The sequence below is a fragment of the Choloepus didactylus genome, chromosome 2 (assembly GCF_015220235.1).
Source record: "Choloepus didactylus isolate mChoDid1 chromosome 2, mChoDid1.pri, whole genome shotgun sequence".
NCBI lineage: Eukaryota > Metazoa > Chordata > Mammalia > Pilosa > Megalonychidae > Choloepus > Choloepus didactylus.
In genome coordinates this window covers 174,941,742-174,963,935 of record NC_051308.1, presented here as the reverse complement: position 1 = coordinate 174,963,935, position 22,194 = coordinate 174,941,742, and the positions used below count along the sequence as shown (strand labels likewise).

The following is a 22,194-nucleotide window of genomic DNA, read 5'->3' as shown; positions in this document are numbered from 1 at the left end:
ATGAGCAAACTGACAAGTACCTGTGCCAGGGCTATAAGGTAATAAATGTATTTCTAACTCCCTCTGGAAAACATTAACACATTTCTGGCTCTCTATACCTCCCTTGACCAGATACATATATAAATGGTCTGAAATGAAATGAGGTTCAATTTAAGTGTTAAGAGCTTGTGGTTTTGTTTCTTTACATAATTAATGAAATTTCTTCAACTGTAAGACAAGGAAACTTTTATGTTAATTTTTAATAGCTGAAGTGTTTACACAAAATTCATATTATACACTAGATCTAAATTATACCTTCACAAATTTCTATGTTCCTTAGGAATTCTTACAAAGACTGATTTTCTTAACTTCTAGCCAAAGAAGTTATTCACTTTCTCCTATAATTTACTAATATAAGGTACCAGGGCAGATGTCAGTGCTGTCCCCATAAAGTAAAAAATGCAAAGCTATTATGTAGTTTCAAATTACTTCTGATGCATTTTGCCTAATTATTTGACTTTCTGTTGACATCTCCAACTCCCTTTATATTTATTTAATAAGCACTTACTGAATGCTTACTATGTACCAGGCACTGGGATTCTCTTTTCTACAGGAGGAAAAAAGACATGGTATAAATGAATCCAAACAAAGCAGGGTGGGAAATATAGGAGAGACTAACTGTGCCCAGAGGTTAGGGAAGGTTTCCAAAGTTGATATTTAAGTTGATTACTGATGAAAGCAAGGTAAACTCATTTCAAGCAGAGGGGACAACAAATGCAAAGAGTGAGAAAGACCATTTTGGACGTGAAATGGAATGGTCATAATCTGTAAGCAGATTTTGAAAAATTCTGTATGCAAAACTAAGGAGTTTGTATTTCCCTGATATTTTTATGAAGTAGAATTTCAGGTTATAAACACACATGGTGATGAAGAAAGTACCTCTAGCAACAATTATTTACTTTATTTATATATAGTATTATACCATATAAAAGAAGCTAAAAAATATATTTGGTAGAATTTGAAAAACAGATTTGGGATTCTGTGTTCTGGGTTTTGTTACCTATTATTTTTTTTAATTGGATAACAAATTTATTACTTCAACTTCCTACAAGATTACCACAACAAGAAAAAACAAACAAACAAACAAAAAACACTTTCAACAAGTCAATCAAATAAATGGAAAAACTAAGAATGGTATAGTTACCTTAAGTTTACACAATTACCGAGCTCTGGTGGAATTTGTAGGAGATCATTATTTTGAAGGTCCAGTGTGGTCAAATTTTCCATTTTCTTCATTTTCTGAGGGTCCACAGATCCAACCTGGTTGTTACTAATTAGAATTGTTTCAAGTGTGGGGATACGATACAGAACTTCAGGTAATATTTTGAACCTATTAATACATAAGCAAGCAACCAAAAAGAAACATAAACAGTACACCTAAATATACTGGAATCAGAGGTCAAAATCATCCCCTAAAATAGATGATCTAAAGTTTGATATTGTGAGGTAATGTCTTCCTTAGTTGTAAGTTATTTTATATTTGGTATAAGTCCCATATTTCAACTTTTTTAGAAAATAAAGAAAAAGGACTAATTTTGGAAACCTTGAGATATATGCTGTAGATGGACTTTTAACTGTTTCTATTTATTATATAAAATCAAACAAAAGTTTGGAATAAGTTCTCCCATGTTTTCCTTTTCACATTCAGGAGACCAGGAAATCCTGAGATTCTCTATATTAATGTCTCTATGTATTCTTCCTTGGCTCACTTTTACTTCTTATGATAGAGAATCACTGCCAAAATGTTAAGCAAAAGTAGAGTTTTGTATTTTGCTTTAACCAAAGCTTCCAAAAATGAGTGCACTATTGGTTCTTGAAAAGATGACGAACTAGCATAAGCTGTCGGCTTTTTCATCAAGCAAACCTGAAGATGCCACAAGAAAGATGAAATTATAATTGAAGATTTTAACAGTCTTCTCAAATACTATTAAAGCAGCAAAAAAATAGGCAAAATATAACAGTTAAATTTTAAATAGCATATTTAAAGAGAATTTAATCGGTTACATAGAATTTATATCTAATGAATAGAGAATAAATGCTTCTTGATAGGCTGTGAAGTCTCAATTAATCTGAAAGAATATCATGCAGACTATATTGTACAGTCATACTGTAATAAATTGGATATCAGTAACAGAAAGCACAAAAAAAGTCCTATATAGCTGGAAAACTTTTAAAAATAACTAAATAAGACTTGGATTAAAGAGAAAATTATTAGTAAAATTGTAAAATATTTAGAGCTCAATTAAATTCAGTATATGTCTCTTACTTTTATAAATATTGGCAACTAAGCACCTAGAACAATCATCATCATAAAGGAATGTTAAATCACTGTCAAGACAAGTATATCTGCTATTATGTAGTTCAATACAGTACCAGAGGGTCCTCATCAAAGCAATAAGACAGAAGAAAAGAAATAAGAAGTATACAAATTGAAAGAGGCAAAACTCTCCTTATTTACAGATGATTTACAAGATACATAAAAGGCCCAAGATAATCAATGGACAAATTACAAGGATTACTAAGAGAGTTCTGAAAAGTTGTCAGATACAAAATTAACATCAGAACCACGATGCTAGACTTAAGTCTGTACATCTAAGGAAGGTTCTTTAAAAAAGTATGTGTGAACCATCAACTGCTATTACCAATTTTAGAAGAAAAAGCACTTCATCTGTTTATATTGATTATGAACCTAATTATACCAGTTTTCCCCCCATTCGATATATATCACCTATCTAGAAGGAATTCACAATATTTTACAGGTTGGTGGTAAGGCTTGTTCAAATGAACATAGGCATAGTGGTGAAAATGTTTAGATAAATGTCAGTGAGTAGACTAATTTAGCTGGAGTTAAAAGTTCAAGCAGAGGAATAGTGAAAAAAAAAGAGTGAAGCATATAGGATTAAGGAGTTTGATGCTATCAGTGTGGCAGACGAAAAAATCAGGAAGATGTGGTATCAGGGAAACCAAAAGATGAAAGTGCTTTATAAAGTAAGGCATAGTCAACCATACTGTTGAGAAGGCCAGTAAAATGAGACTAGACTTGTAGCAATAGATTTAGCAACACAATCAGCTGGAAGCCAGATTGTATGGAATGAGGAGGTAACTGGAAAGTGAGAGTGGAGTGTAGAGAATTAATTAAAGTTAATTGTGAAGATGGGCTGAGAGATAAAACTGAAAGAGGAGGTGCTGACCCTCCACAATGGGCTATTATGGCATGTCTGAAGTCTGAGATGAATCTGCTAAAGGAGATGACTATAGAAGAGATGATAAAAGGATAGGAAAGGCAACAAGAGGGGCTGGGATCCAGAACATATCTCAGGGGACTGGCCTTTGAAATGAACAGGGACTCTTCTACTATGATAGAAGGAAAGGTAAAAAAGATAGCTATAGATAATGACAAAGGGAAATTTGTAGCTATGCCTACATTAAAGAACGATCTCAAATCAATAACCTGGCTTCCACTTTGATGAACTAGAAAAAGAAGAGCAAACCCAAAGCCAACAGAAGGAAGGAAATAAAATTTAGAGTGGAGATAAGTGAAATAGAGAAAGCAGAATCAATGAAACCAAAAATTGGTTCTTTGAAAAGATCAACAAAATTGGCAAACTTTTAGCTAGACTTTTAGCTAGACTATGAACAAAAGAACACCCAAATTTCTAAAATCAGTAATAAACTAGGAACATTACTACTGACATTGACAGGAATAAAAAAAAGGAATATAAGAAAATACTATGGACCGAGAACCTAACATGGCAGCTAAGAGAGACAGGGCAAAAAAAAAATCTTTGTGAAAAATACTAGATAAAAGCCAGAAAGTGATCCAGAACACCAGTTCTAGCTATGCACCAGCTGGACAAGGTCTGCTAAATCCACAGGGACCATGAACTTGGTGAAACCGGGAGTCTGCGTTCTGAAACGAGTGAGTAAGACGTTGAATATCCAGCAGCCACACTGCAGTGTGGGGAAACCGAGGGATGGCATTTGGAAGCGGCTAGTTCTTTTTAAAAAAACCTAAAAGCAGCTGCAGATATGGCAGCGAGAACTGCACAGTGAAGCGTGGCCAGAACGGGCTGTGCGAACGCCTCAATATCTGGCGTGGAAGATAGCCTTTCGTGCACCCACTGCTAATTGTCTCGGGGCAGGAAGGCAGAGGTGAACCAAAAGGGGAAAAAATTATGCCCCTTGCAGCCATCTTCCCAGCGGGCTGGGAATGCTCCTGCCCGGGGCCAGAGCCACAGCCCAGAGCTACACCAAGAAACCCTGTGTGACAAGGGGTGTTTCCAGTGGCACGTACACATGCCACAGTGTCAGGTGTGGACAACAGCCTTTCATGCACTCATAGCTAATTTCCTCAGAGCTGGGAAGGCAGAGCTGTGTGTAAAAGGGGAAATTAACACACCCCACACAGCCATCCTTACAGCAGGCTGGGAACGCACCCACACGGCCCGGAAGCCCAGAACTTCCCTTGAGGGACAGCACACATTTATGATGTTGCACAACCCTTCCTCAGCAGAGGCCCTAGAAAGGCACAGCTTGGAAGAGGGACCCACTCAGAAATCCCAGGGACCATACGCCAATACCAAACATGGGTGGGTCAGCAGCAGAGACAATCTGTGGCGAGACCGAAATGAAGTTTTAGACTCTTGCAAACAGCCTTAAATCTCCAGGAACACCTGGGAAGTTTGATTATTAAAGCTGCCCTCCCTCCCTAACTGCTCAGACACACGCCCCACATTCAGGGCGGACAGCACCAACAACACACCCAAACTTGTTGCACCAATTGGACCCCACAAGAATCAGACCCCTACACACCACAAAGACAAAGTTGGGGAGAACTGACGTGAGGGGAATAGGTGACTCATGGATGCCATCTGCTGGTTAAAGTGTACTCCACCAAGCTGTAGATCTGACAAATTAGAGATTCATCCTTGAATAATCCTACATATCCTAAAAGAACCCTATCAAGTAAAGCAAATGCCAAGAGGCCAAAAACAACAAAATTTTAAAGCATGTGATGAAACCAGATGATATGGATAACCCAAATCCAAATACCCAAATCAAAAGATCAAAGGAGACACAGTACTTGGAGCAATTAATCAAAGAACTAAAGACAAACAACGAGAGCATGGCACAGGATATAAAGGACATGAAGAAGAGCATGGCACAGGATATAAAAGACATGAAGAAGACCCTAGAAGAGCATAAAGAAGAAATTGCAAGAATAAATTAAAAAAATAGATGATCTTATGGAAATAAAAGAAAGTGTTGACCAAATTAAAAAAATTCTGGACACTTATAGTACAAGATTAGAGGAAGCTGAAAAACAAATCAGTGACCTGGAGGACCACAGAACGGAAAATGAAAGAACAAAAGAAAGAATGGGGAAAAAAAATTGAAAAAATCAAAATGGACCTCAGGGATATGACAGATAAAATAAAATGTCCAAATGTAAGACTCATTGGTGTCCCAGAAGGGGAAGAGAAGGGTAAAGGTCTAGAAAGTGTATTCAAAGAAATTGTTGGGGAAAACTTCCCAAACCTTCTACACAATATAAATACACAAAGCATAAATGCCCAGTGAACTCCAAATAGAATAAATCCAAATAAACCAACTCCAAGACATATTCTGATCAGACTGTCAAATACGGAAGAGAAGAAGCAAGTTCTGAAAGCAGCAAGAGAAAAGCAATCCACCACATACAAAGAAAACAACATAAGGCTAAGTAGTGACTACTCAGCAGCCATCATGGAGGCGAGAAGGCAGTGGCATGACATATTTAAAATTCTGAGAGAGAAAAATTTCCAACCAAGAATACTTTATCCAGCAAAGCTCTCCTTCAAATTTGAGGGAGAGCTTTAATTTTTCACAGACAAACAAATGCTGAGAGACTGCTAATAAAAGACCTGCCCTACTTGAGATACTAAAGAGAGCACTACCAACAGAGAAACAAAGACAGGAGAGAGAGATATGGAGAAAGGTTCAGTACTAAAGAGAGTCAATATTGGTTCCTTAAAGGACATTAAGAGAGACAGGGAAAACATATATCTGACAAACATACACCAAAGGATAGTATGGCTGATTCAAGAAATGCCTTCACAGTAATAGCATTGAATGTAAATGGACTAAATTGTCCATTTAAAAGATATAGATTGGCAGAATGGATCAAAAAATATGAACCATCAATATGTTGCATACAAGAGACTCATCTTAGACACAGCGACACAAAGAAATTGAAAATGAAAGGATGGAAAATATATTTCATGCAAGCTATAGCCAAAAGAAAGCAGGAGTAGCAATACTAATCTCAGATAAAATAAACTTCAAATGCAAGGATGTTAGGAGAGACTACATACTAATAAAAGGGACAATTCAACGTGAAGAAATAATAATCATAAATGTTTATGCACCCAATCATGGTGCCACAAAATACATGAGACAAACACTGGCAAAACTAAAGGATGCAATGGACGTTTCCACAATAATTGTGGGAGACTTCAACATATCACTCTCTCCTATAGATAGATCAACCAGACAGAAGACTAATAAGGAAATTGATAACCTAAACAATCTGATAATGAATTTGATTTAACAGACGTATATAGAACATTACATCCCAAATCACCAGGATACATATTCTTCTCTAGTGATCACGGAACTTTCTCCAGAATAGACCATATGCTGGGACATAAAACAAGCCTCAATAAATTTTAAAAAATTGAAATTATTCAAAGCACATTCTCTGACCACAGTGGAATACAATTAGAAGTCAATAACCATCAGATAGAAAATTCACAAACACCTGGATGTTAAACAACACACTCCTAAAATAAACGGTTTATAATGTAGAATGTAGGGGAACTAGTGATAGAGAGCAACTAATGAAGGGAGAACGATAACCCGTAGGAACAGATAAGCTATTGTGGGTAAATTTAATGTTCTGGGAATGCCCAGGAATGACTATGGTTTGTTAATTTCTGATGGGTATGGTAGGAACAAGTTCACAGAAATGTTGCTATATTAGGTTATTTTCTTGGGGTAGAGTAAGAACATGTTGGAAGTAAAGTAGTTATTTTAGGTTAGGTGGCTTTTTCTTACTCCCTTGTTATGGTTTGTTTAAAATGTTTATTGTATATCTTTTTTTGAAAAAAAATTTTTTTTTTATTTAAATAATTAAAAAAAAGAGTTAATGAAGAGTTAATGGCAATCAATGCAATATATGATACTGGAGTGGATCTAAGAATGGAGGAGAAAAGCTCAAAGGGGGCATAAGGAAAAATTGGAATATAGAATTTAAGCTTTATATCCATATTAAATTTCTTGAATTAACTGCAGTTAAGTTAATGACATACGTTAATATCCTTGTTTGTAGGAAATGTACATGGAAGTGTGACCAATAGACACACATGTACATGTACATGGAAGTGTGACCAATAGAGAGGAGCAAGAAAGCGAGGGTAAAGGAAGGATTGGATGATGGGCCTATGAAATCTAAACTGAACAAGGAAATCTAAACTGAACAAGGAACACAGCACAGACAGTAAAGAAACAGTAAAGACAGTAAAGAAATGATAGACAGTAAAGAAATGATAGACAGGAAAAGTTATAGTATCAGTGAACTGAAGGTCTGCATAGGGCAGAAAAATTGTTGTGGGGCGGGGGGGGGTGGAGATTAGTGAGCTGAAGTACAGAAGGTTCTGGTCAAATACCCATATGAGTAAAAAGCACTACCACCTATCAGCCTAAAATCGGGAAGCTGTCTTAATTCCTTCTTTTCCCTCATCCAGTCAACCAGTAATTACTATGAATTTTCTATTTTTGTGTGTATGGATAAGAAAGATCTAGTTGTTTTCAAATCAAATCAGATTATTCTAAATTTACTTTGCTTGTTCAAACTAGTTTAAGTTTTGTTACCTGTACCTATGAATATCTAGAAGACCATTGGGCACATTTCAGGCCTTATTTTCCTAGATGTTCTTGCTATATTTGACCCAGCTGGTATCTCTCTTGTAACTTTCTCTTCCTTATACTCTATCAAAAAATGTATATCTGGATCTACCAGTGCCTCTCTGCTGTTTCTGTTCAGTATCATTCATGTTTTTTTTTTTCCCCCATTACATAACATTCTTTAAATGTTAGTATTTGTCAAGGGTCTATCTTTTGGTCATTATTTTTCCCCTTTCTGTACTCTTTCATAAAGATCTTGTCCACTCTCATGGTCTTCTAATTGAAACTAGCAAACAAATCCAATAGATACTCTAAAATACATTTACAATATAACTTTAGAAAGAAAGTTTCATTAAAGAGATAAAGGTGAAAACCAAGTAACTGTGGGTTTAGGAGTAAATGAATGATAAAGAAATAGAATCAGGAAAACTAATCTTTTCAGAAGACTGGCTGACAAGAGAAGGAAAAGCTCCAGTGAGTTAAGAGTGTCAAAATCAGGTTATTACTGAGGACTTACCTGATTGTGGGGGTCATGAATTTGTAATGCCACAAATATACAAGATTAATAACCCATTTTCTCCAGCCTCATTTACTTTCCCTGGTGTCGAAGTACAGAGAGTACTTTGTAGGAATGATATGGAGGAGTTGTCTCTAATGTAAGGAAAATTCCAGTGGGCTTAGAAAAATGGACTTGGGAAAGTGGAGGCAAATACTTGTAAGAGTTAAGATTGAAGAAGCCTAGAACCTACTCAAGGTTTGAATGAGAAAATAAAAATTAATGGACTTTGAACTGTGATCTTTGTCTGGAGATTACAGGAATGGATAGCACAGACAGTGTTGACTTACTCAAATAACCCAACTGAGTTACAAACTGTGTAGCAAAAGGTCCCAGATCTATTTGGCCTGGTTTTAGCAGGTGCAGCCTTACAGTGGGAAGAGAATGGGCACAACATCACTAGAACTCTTCAATGGCCTTCCTGCCCACAGTCTTAAAATCTTCTAAACTTTGAGAGTCTTTGAAAATCTTTATCTTTGAGAGGAAGGATGGTATACAGGTTAAGGGCACAGACTCTGAGGCTACACTGAATGGGTTTGATTTGACTCTACCGTGTACTAACTGTATGAATCTAGGCAAGTTACTTTAACCTCATTGTGCCTCAGCTTCCTCATCTGTAAATGAGAGATAATAGTACTAAACATCACATTTCTTGTAAGAATTGAATGAATATATTTGAAAACCTTAGAAAAGTTATCTGGGACACAGTAAATATCAGCTACTAATATTTTTATTATTTTATTACCAGAATCAGCTTTCATCTTGGGAAGCAACAAGACATAAGTGTTGAGAGACCAAGTTCTAGAGACAAACTACCTGGATTCAAATTCCAGCTCTATAATTTACTAGCTATGTGAACCTTAGGTGAGTTAATTAGCTTCTGATCTTCAATTTTTAAATGGACATAACAGAACCTAACATGCAGGATTTTTGTAAGGATTAAGTGGGATAATACATGTTAAGCACTTAGCACAGTGTCAGCAGATAATAAGTTCCCAATAAATACAGCTACTCTTAATTTTATCTGCAGTATTTTTACAGTGTATGTGAAATAACTTCTAATTTTCATTTGGCATAGAAAGCTCTTAAGGCTACTGCTTATATGCCTGTTCTGGACGCCATCGGCCTTTCTTCAGCGAAGGTATCCTTGTGTTGATGCCTTAGTTTCAACACTTTTATGGCTTTAGAACTGTAAATTTGTGACCTAATAAGTCCCCTTTATAAAAGTCAATCCATTTCTGATATTTTGCATAACAGCAGCTTTAGCAAACTGGAACAATGCCCAACCTCATCTGTTACCCTACTTCTCTACTTTCTAAATTTCATGGCCCAAACCATACTGCACATCCTGATGCTTCCCAAACACAATATTTTCTCACACCTTTGTGCCTTTGCACATGCTTTTTGCTCTCCTTGGAATGCTCTCTCCCTATGTGCATGGCCAATATCTATTTTTCAAGCCTCAGTCTCAATACTACACTCTTCTACCTTCAGGTAATTTCAGGAGACACCTTTCTCTATGCACTATGCTTCCACAATACCAATTTTATATTATTTATTTGCGTATTTGTCTTCCTACTGGCTACAGGGTTCTCAAAAAAAAAAAAAAAAAAAGAACAAAAAATACTAGACATCAGTTGTGAAAATTCTAGGAAAGCAACATGATTTTCAATTCTAAGCAGAATTATCTGACAATCATCTGGACAGTTAAACAAAGAATAAACATGGGGACTTTTTATTAATGGCTTTTTTTGTTGTTTTCTTCCTGTAGAGATGAAAAGAGAGACGTTCAGTAAGAAGGACCTACAGATTTTCCACAGAATAATAGTCACAGATTTGTCTGGTCTGTCTCTTACCTATTAAAGGAAAGATTGATCATTTGTAGTCTTATCAGCAATTCCATTTCTTCAGGCAAAGAATTTAAAAAATTGTTTCTAAATGGGAAAGAAAAGTAAAGGGTTTATAAAGTTTGAAAACTTTTATAATTTTAATTTATAAGTAAAATTTTCGACAAAAAAAAATTGTGTAGATCACTTTGTCAATCCTTAATCTGATGTCATTAAAGCTGAGTTCTGAGAATTCTGAAATCAGTCAGCTGTTTCAAGTATCTGATTAGAGTGGCTAGTTCTTAAATAATACCAATATGCAACCAACTGGTAACATAACCAACTCTTTAATAGATTTAGCAAGGTAAAAGCTATAAACTAATCCCTGTCTTCTTCAACCTGGGCTCAGCAATACTCCTCACAGTCAGGGCCCTTTAGATCATGGTATAATACCATATTAAATAAACAACTGGTGATAATACATGTGTCTCATACAAATATGAACTCTGAATCCAAATCGAATGAAAAATTATAGAAAAAAAATGAAACAGGAAGATAAAGAGATTAAATATGTTTAAAAATCTGTTTTTACTCTATAGGTATTAAGCAAGTCCATTTCTACTTTAAGTTTAGAATTTCAATTTGTATAATGCATATTTTTTTTGGATCTTACAATGAAAACATGACAGTACACACAATTTCATTTACTGTTGGAAGAATTAGGGAACAATGTTAGAAGAAAGGTTAATAAGAAGAGAGAAGGATTCAAAAGGCAGTATAACTACCAAATAATAGAATATATTTGTGAGAAAATTACCTTCAGCTAGATGGCTATCTAGAAATGAAACCTTTATACAACTATTTCTTTGGATTCAAGAGCCAAGTCTAATATGATAGAGTCGTACTTTCTACAGTGCAACCAATATTCTTTTTTTTCTCTGTATTTTTCTCCAGTTGTTGCCTTTATTAAGTTGTGCTGAATAACTCACTGCCAGTTTCTACCCTTTCCCTTGAGAGTTTAAACCTATTGATATCAAACCACAGAAAGCAGATTTAGGTCTTTTAATTAGAAACTTCTAGGTGCAGTTATAGACAGAGCTTTGTATATATACAGGAGAAAGGGACAGAAGGAAAAAAAGCAGCAATGCGGACATGGATTCATTCTCTCTGCTTCATTAATACTGAATTAAAATGTGGCTTTAAACTGCTTTGCCAGTATAGTTGCCACCTGCAAATCGAAGCAATTCCACATCTAGTAGGAGCAGGGTTAGTAGATTTGCTTTAATCCCAAACATGATAAAAGAAAAAAAAATTCTACAGGAAAAACAAATCCTGAAAGAGATAGAACTTAGCTTATTATTATTTGACTATCATTTGAGCAGAGGCAAGCAGAGCTATACTTTAAATAAACTAAACACACTGTAGTAACAGGGGTAAGTACTAGGACACCCAGGCATTAGAAATATATTTTACAAATAAAATTAAGTCCAAGAAAATAAATGACGCTATCTATCCCTGTGACATATACTATTACCCTCAAAGAACTGTGACATTTTTTATACTGTCACTTTAATTGGGACATAATGAAATATAGCTTCTTTCTTATCTTTGAGTAATAATACCAGTTAGTGAGCTACAATAATATAAACACCACTGCAATTTACTGCTGTACCACTCAAAATGTCAACTATTTATAATCTATCGTGAAGGTTTATGACATGCATTATTTGTAATTTTGCTTTGGCATGACTCTAAAAATCTAATATTTTAAATAATTTTATGTCTTAACACTTGGTTTGCAAATGGCTTACATATTCTAGATATCTGATAAGCTATTTCTTTAATGCCTAATTTTAGATTTCTCCTGAAACATTATTAACAAACTGAAGACCAATTTCTGTACTTAAATAAAAAAATAGGGAAAGGGCATAAGTTAGGCAAAACCCAAAGATAAGCTATAATGAAAAAAACGTAAAGCAATAGTATCAATAAATACCTGAGATCTAAAAAAGTCAATTTTTGAAGCAAACATAAATCCAGTGAAATAAAGGAAAGCTTGTTAAAACTGAGATTGACATCAGAAACCATGTCCTTCAGTTCCACAATCCTGAAACAAAAAAAAATTTAAGACTTTAACACTTGAATTCACTGTCAGAACTTTAAAACTATAAGCAGACAATAGAGGAAAAATCCTATAATATCTGTGCCAATTAAGAAGTTCTGTAACTTTTACTTTTCCCACAAAAATTTCAAGAAGATTCATTTTAAAAATAGCCTTACTATTATGTGTTTAATAGTTTGTCTTTAACAGTGTGCTGAAGTTTGATTTAAAAACCCTATTTATTTTGCATTTAAACTAACTATGGTACAAAAGAGAAAAACCCAATCTAGGCAACTTTTATACTTTATGCTCTTAAAGACTTGACTCCACAAACTAAATTGTTAGATATATATTCTGTAGCATAGTAGTTTTCTCTTTAGCCTGCATAATATAATATTATGTATTTGGGTACTTTTAAAATGTTTTTTAAAGTTATTATGATATTGTCAGCTTTTGAAAAGTAAAGTATAGTACTTTTTATCAAAATTATCATTACATTTAATCATAGTTATAAGAAAACACTAAGTCAATTCTTAGGTTGGGCAAGTGTTACCACCACTACTAGGCAGCTTCAGTTAAAGACTTAAAAAGGAAGAATTAAACTTTTCTAAGTAACCCTAATTAATCAAGCTTAGTAGTTTTATGTATGTTATGAATTTAACTACAAGAACAAGAAATGTTAGTGTATGATTTGCTAAGATATGAAAGTTAAATTATAACACATCTTTTTTAGTCAACATTAGCAAATTAAAAAAAAAGCAAGAAAAAATATTAAATGCTGTGCTAGAGAAAATGCAGTGAAAGAATGAGTTGGGATGTGTAACTGTTGAAAGTTTCTTGGAAAGTTTTTGGTATTTAAATTAGGAGCCATACCCTTTGACTTAGTAATTCTTCTGGAAATATGGCCTCAAGAAACAATATAAAATACAGGAAAAGTTTTATTGCCATAATCAACCTTACCATATATAATTAAATTAGATGTTTAAATTATTATATACAACATGGGAATACTTAGGACAAATAAGCAAAAGGCACTAGTTAAATGCTATATTTGGATATTCATTTAATTTAATTTTTATAGATACTATTATTATCCCTCCTTCACAGATGAGAAAACTAAGAAAACTAGTTAACTTGTCCCAAACCACACTACCAGTACATACATCTGGAATATAGACACAAGTAATTGAGACCAGTGCCCAATTTCTTTATCATTGTCCTATCCTGTCTCCTGGTTGTTTCCACTGCAAGGTAAAATTTTGCTATAATTAACATCAATAAAGATGTTTTAAACAAGATATAATAGAAACAACTTCTACCCAATGCAAGTGAAGAACACTTTTCTGGGAGGAAAATATTCACAAGGTTTAGTCAATTTTGCTTTTATCATCAGCCAAAAAATCCAGTGGCTTGGCAATTCATTAACAGGGTCCCAAATGAAAATTTCTGAACCTGGCTTTGGAGAGACTTAAAATTCTTCCTCTAAAACTTCATTATATGGGGAAAATTTAACCTTTCAAAAAATTCTAATGTCTGTTTTCGAAGTTAAAAATGTAAAAGTTGGGGTGTAAGTCTCCCTGGCAACATGGGGCATGATTCCCATGGATGAGCCTGGCCCTGGCACGGTGGGACTGACAATGCCCTCCTGACCAAAAGAGGGGAAAGAAATGTAAAAAAATAAGGTTTCAAATAGAATCTTATTTCAGTAAGACTTCAAATAGAGTCAAGAGGCTGTTCAGGATGTTATTTCTATGCAAGCTTCAACTTGATATTGCAGCTTGCTACAGTATGCTGAGCCCCAACCAACAATATTCCTGAAAACACTAAAGAATACCCAGGGCTATATCTGAGACTCTATAAAAGTTTATTTTTACAAATTTAGTGAGTTTATTTCAATCACTAAGTTTATTTTTCAGAAGATTGAGAGAATTATCAAATAAGGAGGAGGAGAAGTAACAGAGAAGATAGGATTTTGCAAATGATTGTGACTGCTGAAATATTTTACGGATGTTTCTTTTTAGCCTCTGGTGTATTAGAACAGCTGGGAAATAATTGAAATTGTGTAATTGTAACCCATACCATACTTTGAAATTTGCCCTATAACTACTTGTTTAACTGTACTTTGAGAGTTTAAAAAAAAAATAATAAATGAAGAAACCCATATACGATTCAGAACAAATGTTAGAAGTGCCTCAGGGAATATTTAATGACATATTGCCAGATCCTTTTAATGTTAATAATGCAAGAAATTTTACATATATTTTCAAATTAAAAATCTATTAAAAATAAGTATTATTGCAACTAAGATATGAATACAACTGAGAATGAGTCACAAGTTAATAAAAAAGGCATCATGAACAGTTCCTACCTTTTTGGAACTTCACATAGCTGATTTTTACTGAAGTTAATAGAGGTGATAATGTTGTTTTTTACTGCATCAAACACTTCATCAGGAATCAAAGTTGTTTGTTTATCACTAAATGGAAAATGGTTTAAAAATGTATCATTCTTAGCAGTATAGAAAAGTATGATTACTACTCTTAGGTTTTAAAACCTTTAAAGATTTTATAAGGAAATCTTTCAAGTCAGTTGAATTATTATGAAGATCTGTAAACAATGCCACAAAAACCTGCCAACCCTCAAAATCTTCACTGTTAGGAATTCAGACAACATACTGTACCTCAATACATTGTGCCACATCATCTTGGCATTCATATACTTGATATGAATAAACAGAGTCTAAGATGTACAGAACTCATATAATAAATGGACAGCCCACTTCTCTACCTCTGAATGGGACAAAATCTATAATTTTAAAAGCTGGCTGTTGCCCCTTTTCTTAAAAACCTCTCGAAGAGGTTATCTGTCAACTTTGTTTTAGATACACAATATATTGCAAGATAATAATCACTTTTAAAAGTTTAACATTATACCAAACTAACCTTATTTCCTCTCATAACCTAACTTCTTTTTCTTTTAGATAGACTGAACAGAGACGTGGAGTGACCTAAATTATTCCTGGTTCTGCAATAATTGAGCTTTGTAATTCACCTTCCTTGAACCTCAGTTCTGTGAAATTAGAATCTGAAGAGCTTATTCATTGTCCCTTAATACCACACCTTTTGCTAATGTAAATACAGAATAAGTCTCCTTTTCATTAACTATTTCAGTAAGACTTCCAATGAAATATACATGAATCTTAAAGGAAAGTGTGGTATAGCAGAACTCAGACATTTCTTGATGTTACACTTAGCTATTATCCTTACATTCTTAATAAATTTTAATGCCTAACACAATGTCATCTACTTAAGAGAAACTTCAATGGAATGTCAAATGAATGACTGTATGAACAAGAAAACCATATTATATATTTATACAATATGGGAGAAGTGTGTAAGAAAGGCAATATAATTTAGATAGGCAAAAGATGGTACGGATTTCATAGATATATATAGTTGTTTTGCCTTCTACTTCTGCTTTCAGATAAAGTCATGAGAAACTAAATTATGCTAATCAAACATGAAAGATTCATACTAATTTTAAAATTTAGATGAAGGCATTTATGCCTGAGATTGAGAAATAATTTATATTTTAAATAGGATACTCCTTTCCAATTAAAATAGCGGAGAAAAACAAATTACAATAAATTTAGAATCAGAGCAACTAAACATATTTGGTCTTAAGAGCTATAATTATTATGCTTTTGTGATATCTGCATCTAAAAATAGTATGGATGGTTATTCAAATAAAATTGGATTAATACTCCTTCATAGATTGTTTGGAGGTTTAAAACCAACAGCATATGTAAAAAGTACATAGTACACTACCCAGCACAGAATAGGGACTCTGCAAATAGTATCCATTCAGGGTGGAGGAAATGGAAGCCAGAATAAAAGAAATTCTAAACTCCACGAAGGCAGGAAGCAGGATGGTCTCATCCATCAGTGTATTTATGACATCTAGCACAGAACTTGGTGCTTGGTAGGCTCCAAAAATATCTACTGAATAAATGGGTATAATTATGTGCAAAATATGCTAAGTTGCAATGTTATGCTATGAGAGAAGTGGGGCAAAACATAAGAACAGAGGAGTATTGACTTTTGTTATAGTGTGACAAGAGGAGGTTGCTTATAGTAGTAATATCTGCATACATCAAAGAGTGGCAGCTAAGAAACGTAAATAATGTGAATGAAATGCACCAAATCTGAAGGGTAGACTGTATCTCGACTGTTCTTACTGGCGTATTAAGGATAACAGGCCAGACACCGACGCTGGCTGTGTAGATTCTTGATCTAGTTACCTATCTAGCTTGGATTTGATTTTTCTTCATATTTTTGCTACAATATCAGAGCCAATACATGAGCCAATCATGGCAAGAGCCTCGGCAGTATCAGGTTATTATTATTATTGTTGCCTTGACATAGTACTGAAAGAACTCTTGACAAGCACTCTAGCATGTATGTTTTTTGAAGGCTTATTTCTAAAGAGGTTCCTACATTTTTGCAATGTTAAAAAAAATGAATTACATACCTATATTCTAATATTTTTAATGTGATTATGGCATGTACATTGACTATGGATTCACTTGGTAGTGTCATGGCAGTCTCAGTAATACAGTCATTTTGGCTAGGTCCATCATCTGGTAAGAGAAAAGTTACATAAAACCAATATTTATTCTATAAACTCATTTTTAAAATTCTTGATAATATATAAAAATAGTATAATGATTCCTAGATATTATTAGTAAGAATGTCTTTAGACACTGCTTTGTTTTCAATAATTCAAATCTAGGTCTAGAATCTAATATTTAATTAATAGAAAATACATAAAGGTACTGTATGTAGTATGGCTTCAAAGCCTTTTAATAAATCTTATTGCAATAAAATTTAGGGGTATGAAAGAAGCTGCAAAGAATAACTAATTTCTTAAAAGAAACAATGACAATTAATCTTTCCTCTTAAACAAAATATACGATCCATTAAAAGGAATTTGTTAACAGAGGAACAATGTTATTTCCTACAGTTCCCTAACAGTTAGGCATATGCGTATCTTTTCAGTCTAGAATACAATGAATCTGATTTTTCCCAACCACTTAAAATCTGACAATTTACATAATCAAATGAGCTTCTCAAACATTATGGGATGTTAAGACTTTTCCTTATCAAATGCAAGGATTTATTTTCAATAGATAATTTCTAACATGCATCCATACTCATGCATTCACACACTATTGACCCCTTCACTAATTTCCAGAGATTGCTTAACACTGCCATCATATGGCATAAAAAACAAAAAACTAAAAACAACAACAACAAAAAAAACCATACACATTTAAAAGAAATAGCTGATTTCTTGGCAAAACAGACTTGAAGAATCGATAGAGAAGCATAGTAATAATATTGATTTTTAGCAATGTGAAAAAGTTGAAACAGTCTCAGTATTCATATATAAGATAAGAAGGTATGCCAAAAGATCACAAATAGTAGTATCCCTGATCTGTTTCCGCCCATTAGGCATTCAAAAAACATTTGTTGATTATTACTGAGTATATTTCTCTTGCACTGAGCTCATGAGGTCAATAACAATTAAACTGTTTTTCCCAGGCAAATATTATATGAATACTTTATTAACTGAAGTAGGACAGAATAAATGACAGAATATCAAATAGAAATAAAAGACGTCAAATGAATACTAAGATAAAGTGAATGTTTTGCTATTTAGAAGTTTCCTTTAGCAGTTGAGTTGTTACTTCAAAGAATATGCTAATAAGTATTGCCAAAATTACGTAAGTAATTATAAGACAATACTAAGCCAGCAACAAAATCCAGCATTATGTTTTAGTACACATGGTGACATGTACACTATCATGATTATGTACTGAGACAGGATTTTCTCAACACTTTTCAAAGAGTTATTTTAAATAATCAGCATCAAGGGGAATATAAAGAGAAAAGCAGGATATCATCTCTGGGGAGACAGCTGTGAGAGGTAGATTTATTTTTAATCTTTTCATTATTTATCCTCTTACATTGGTTGACTTTTTTTTGTCATGTGCACTTATTACATTTTTAATTTAAAAGCCTAAATAATAAATTTTAAAACATTCAAATTAAAAGGCAAACTCAGTGCCAAACACAATGAATAAAAATAAAACCACACTGATGTCATCAACATGTTGACATAATAGCTACTGAGAACCTCTCCAAGAGATTCAGCGAATAAGACATTCTCACTTGTTCAGAACACTGCAGGAAGCTATAGACTTGCAGAAGGATCCCACAAATGCTGAATCAAAGAAAGAGAAAAATATCAGGTAGGAAATTTCGTTTCAGACCAGCCAGTCCTCTCCCCTTCCCCTTACTTGGTCTCACTCACCTTGTGATGTGCACAAAGGCAGCAACCAGGATCCCTCCCACCGGGGACACAGATTATGAAAACTCTCACAGCAGTCAGACAGATTCCCACCTATATCCAGACACAGAGACCCAAGCCAACAGGGACCCAGACCAGGACCTTTGGGGAAGGACAGACTAAAAAAGGCAGCAAGAAGGAATTTCCAAAATGGAGGATCAAGGAGGGAACTGCAAGATCATCCCTAAAAGCAGCAAGGAGCCAGGCAGAAACTACCCAAATCAACTATTTGGGGACCTGGGGGACAGGGCAGCACATATCAAGGCTTAGGTAAGTTAGGGACAAAGAGTATGAGAAAACGTGGACAGAGACTGTGTCTCCAGTCTTGGGTCCTGGTGCCCATCTTCCACCCTTGAGGAAAACAGCAGCTAGAGGTCCCATGTTTGCCTGGAGGGCAGCTGTAGATTGTGGCAGCTCGGGGAGTCCTCTGCTGCAAGTACAGTGGGGGACAGAGCCCCACATTGAGGCAGATTTTGGCCACTGAAGTGAGGGCACAAAAACCCTGCAGTTTTGGCCCTGCCCAGTCAGACGCCACCAGGGCTCCAGGGAGAAAACAGCTTCTGAGGACAATTAAGTCACCAAACAGTGCCATCTGCTGGGTAGGTCGGAAAGTGCAGGGGAACTGCAGGGCTTTTCAGGGCCTCTCCAGACCCTATGCCATGCCCACTGGTGCTGGTGTCCACCCCTGCATGGGTACCCAGACCTGTTTTGGCTGAGAAATATGGATGACCCAACTGTCAAAGCAGTGCCCTAATACAACCCAAGCAACAACCAAACCCAAGACAAGAGAGAGAAACTGACCTTCAGAATAAACCCACCAAGATAATCAAATGACCAGATAGCAAAAAAAAAATCACATGGCACACTAAAACTCAAGAAGAAATGGCCCAGTTGAAGGAACAGATCAAGAAGTTGGAGGAGATACAGAATCTGGGACAATTAATCAAAAATGTGCAAATAAATTGCCTGAATCAACTCAAAGAAATGAACGAAAATGTGTATAAAGATATAGAGGATATTAAAAAGATATCAGAGGAGCATAAAGAAGAATTTGAAAGAATACAGAGAAAAATAACAGATATTATGGAAAAAGACACTGTAGATGATATTTTAAAAATACTGGAGACACATAACAGCAGATTTGAAGAGGCAGAAGAAAGAATCAGCAAGCTAGAAGACAGAACAACTGAATTTGAAAAGCCAAAGAACAAATGGAGGAGTAAAATGGAAAACTTTGAGCAGGTCTCAGGGAAATGATTGACAACACAATGTGCACAAATATGCACATCATAGCTGTCCCAAGAGGAAAAGAGAAGGGAAAAGGGCCAAGAAGAATATCTGAAGAAATAATGGCTGAAAATTTCCTAACCCTTATAAAAGACATAAATATGCAAATCCAAGAGGCACAATGTACTCCAAACATAATAAATCTAAGTAGACCCACTCCAAGACACATAGTAATCAGACTGCCAAATGCCAAAGAGGAAAAAAAATTCTGAAAGCAGCAAGAGAAAAGCAATTCACCATATACAAGGGAAGCCATGTAAGACTAAGTGCTGATTTCTCATTAGACACCATGGAGTCAAGAAGGCAGTGGTATAATACATTGAAAGAGAAAAACTGCCAGCCAAGAATTCTCTATCCAGCAAAACTGTTCTTCAAAAGTGAGGTAGAGTTTAAAATATTCACAGATAAACAGAAGCTGAGAGAGTCTGTTAATAAGAGACTGGTCCTAGGAGAACTACTAAAGGAGTCACTGCGGGATGAAAAGAAAGGACAGCACAGAGAGGACTGGAGGAGGGTACAGAATTAAAGAATATTAGTATATTAGTGAGGGTAACTTAAAGGGGGGACAGAGAGAGAGAGAAAGAGAGAGAGAAAGAAATAGATCTGACAAAAAATAAAGGATAAGAAGGTTGAATCAAGAGCTGCCTTTACGGTAATAATTTTGAATGCTAATGGATTAAACTCCCCAATCAAAGGGCACAGATTGGCAGAATGAATCAGTAAATATGATCCTTCTATATGCTGTTTACAAGAGACTCATCCTAGACCCAAAGATGCACACAGGTTGAAAGACAAAGGATGGAAAAAGATATTCTATGCAAGTAGTAACCAAAAGAAAGCTGGGGTACCTAAACTAGTATCAGACAAAATAGACTTTAAATGCAAAAAAATGTTATAAGAGATAAGGAAGGACACTATACAGTAATAAAAGGGACAATTCAACAAGAAGAAATAACAACCATAAATATCTATGCTCCTAATCAAGGTGCCCAAAGAACATGACACAAACACTGGAAAAACTGAAGGGAGTAATAGATGACTCTACCATAATAGTGGGAGACTTCAACACACCACTCTTTCCAATAGACAGAACATCTAAGCAGAGGATCAATAAAGAAACAGAGAACCTAAATAATATGATAAATGAACTAGACCTAACAGACATATATAGAACTCTGTACCCCAAAACAGCAGGATGTACATTCTTCTCAAGTGCTCATGGAACAGCCTCCAGGATAGACCAAATGCTGGGGCACAGGTTTTAATAAATGTAAAAAGACTGAAATTATACAAAGCACTTTCTTTGATCATAATGGAATGAACCTGGAAATCAACAATGGAGAACCAGAAAATACATAAAAATATGGAGATTAAACAACATGCTCTTAAATAATCAGTGAGTCAAAGAAGAAATTGCAAGGGAAATCACAAAATATCTTGAGATGAATGAAAACAAGAACACAATGTATCAAAACTTATGGGATGCAGTGAAGGTAGTGCTGAGAGGGAAATTTATAGCCCTAAGCACCTACATTAAAAAGGAAGGAAGAGTGAAAAATGACCTAAATGAACAACTGGAGAAACTGGGGAAAGAACAGCAAACTGATCCCAAAGCAAGCAGAAGGAAAGAAGTAACAAAGATTAGAGCAGAATAATCAAATTTTTATGTACTCAAAAAACCAGGATGAGAAAGTTACAAGAGAGATGTCATCTGGGTCAAAAACAGCAAGAACGCCTAAGAAAATTATGTCTGAGATGTGCCCAGTGGCCTAGGAATTAGGACACTGTCTTCTAGACATTCAGAGTTACAGGTAACAAAACTTAAACTAGTTTGAGCAAACAAAGTAAATTAATGAAATGGAGGGAAAAAAAGAAATAGAACCAATAAACCAAAAATTGGTTCTTTGAGATGATCAATAAAATCGACAAACCCTTTGCTAGATTACCAATGACAAAAAGAGAGAAACTACAAGTAAATAAAATCAGAAATGAGAGGGGGGTCATTACCACAGACCCCGAAGAAATAAAAA

General features: G+C 34.8%; 2 protein-coding genes across 5 annotated transcripts in view; one reads left to right on the top strand and one right to left on the bottom strand.

Moving 5' to 3' along the window:
• Nucleotides 1-9,395, top strand: part of LRRC7 (leucine rich repeat containing 7) — a 618,288-nt gene extending 608,893 nt beyond the window's left edge. The window contains exon 29 of the transcript XR_005215335.1: nt 9,288-9,395. The gene's annotated coding sequence lies outside the window, so the exon portion shown is untranslated. The remainder of the gene's footprint in view (nt 1-9,287) is intronic.
• LRRC40 (leucine rich repeat containing 40) overlaps nt 1-22,194 on the bottom strand; it is an 82,317-nt gene that overhangs the window by 4,750 nt on the left and 55,373 nt on the right. For 2 of the 4 annotated variants that reach the window (XM_037826930.1, XM_037826931.1), the window contains exons 11-16: nt 16,997-17,105; nt 14,835-14,942; nt 12,362-12,472; nt 10,396-10,473; nt 1,184-1,369; nt 548-586 (exon numbers count right to left, since the gene is read on the bottom strand). In XM_037826930.1, coding sequence (XP_037682858.1) covers nt 548-586; nt 1,184-1,369; nt 10,396-10,473; nt 12,362-12,472; nt 14,835-14,942; nt 16,997-17,105 — 631 coding nt within the window. Of the gene's footprint in view, nt 1-547; nt 587-1,183; nt 1,370-10,227; nt 10,305-10,395; nt 10,474-12,361; nt 12,473-14,834; nt 14,943-16,996; nt 17,106-22,194 lie in introns of those variants that run through there. The other 2 variants (XM_037826932.1, XM_037826933.1) reach the window with 2 other exon arrangements.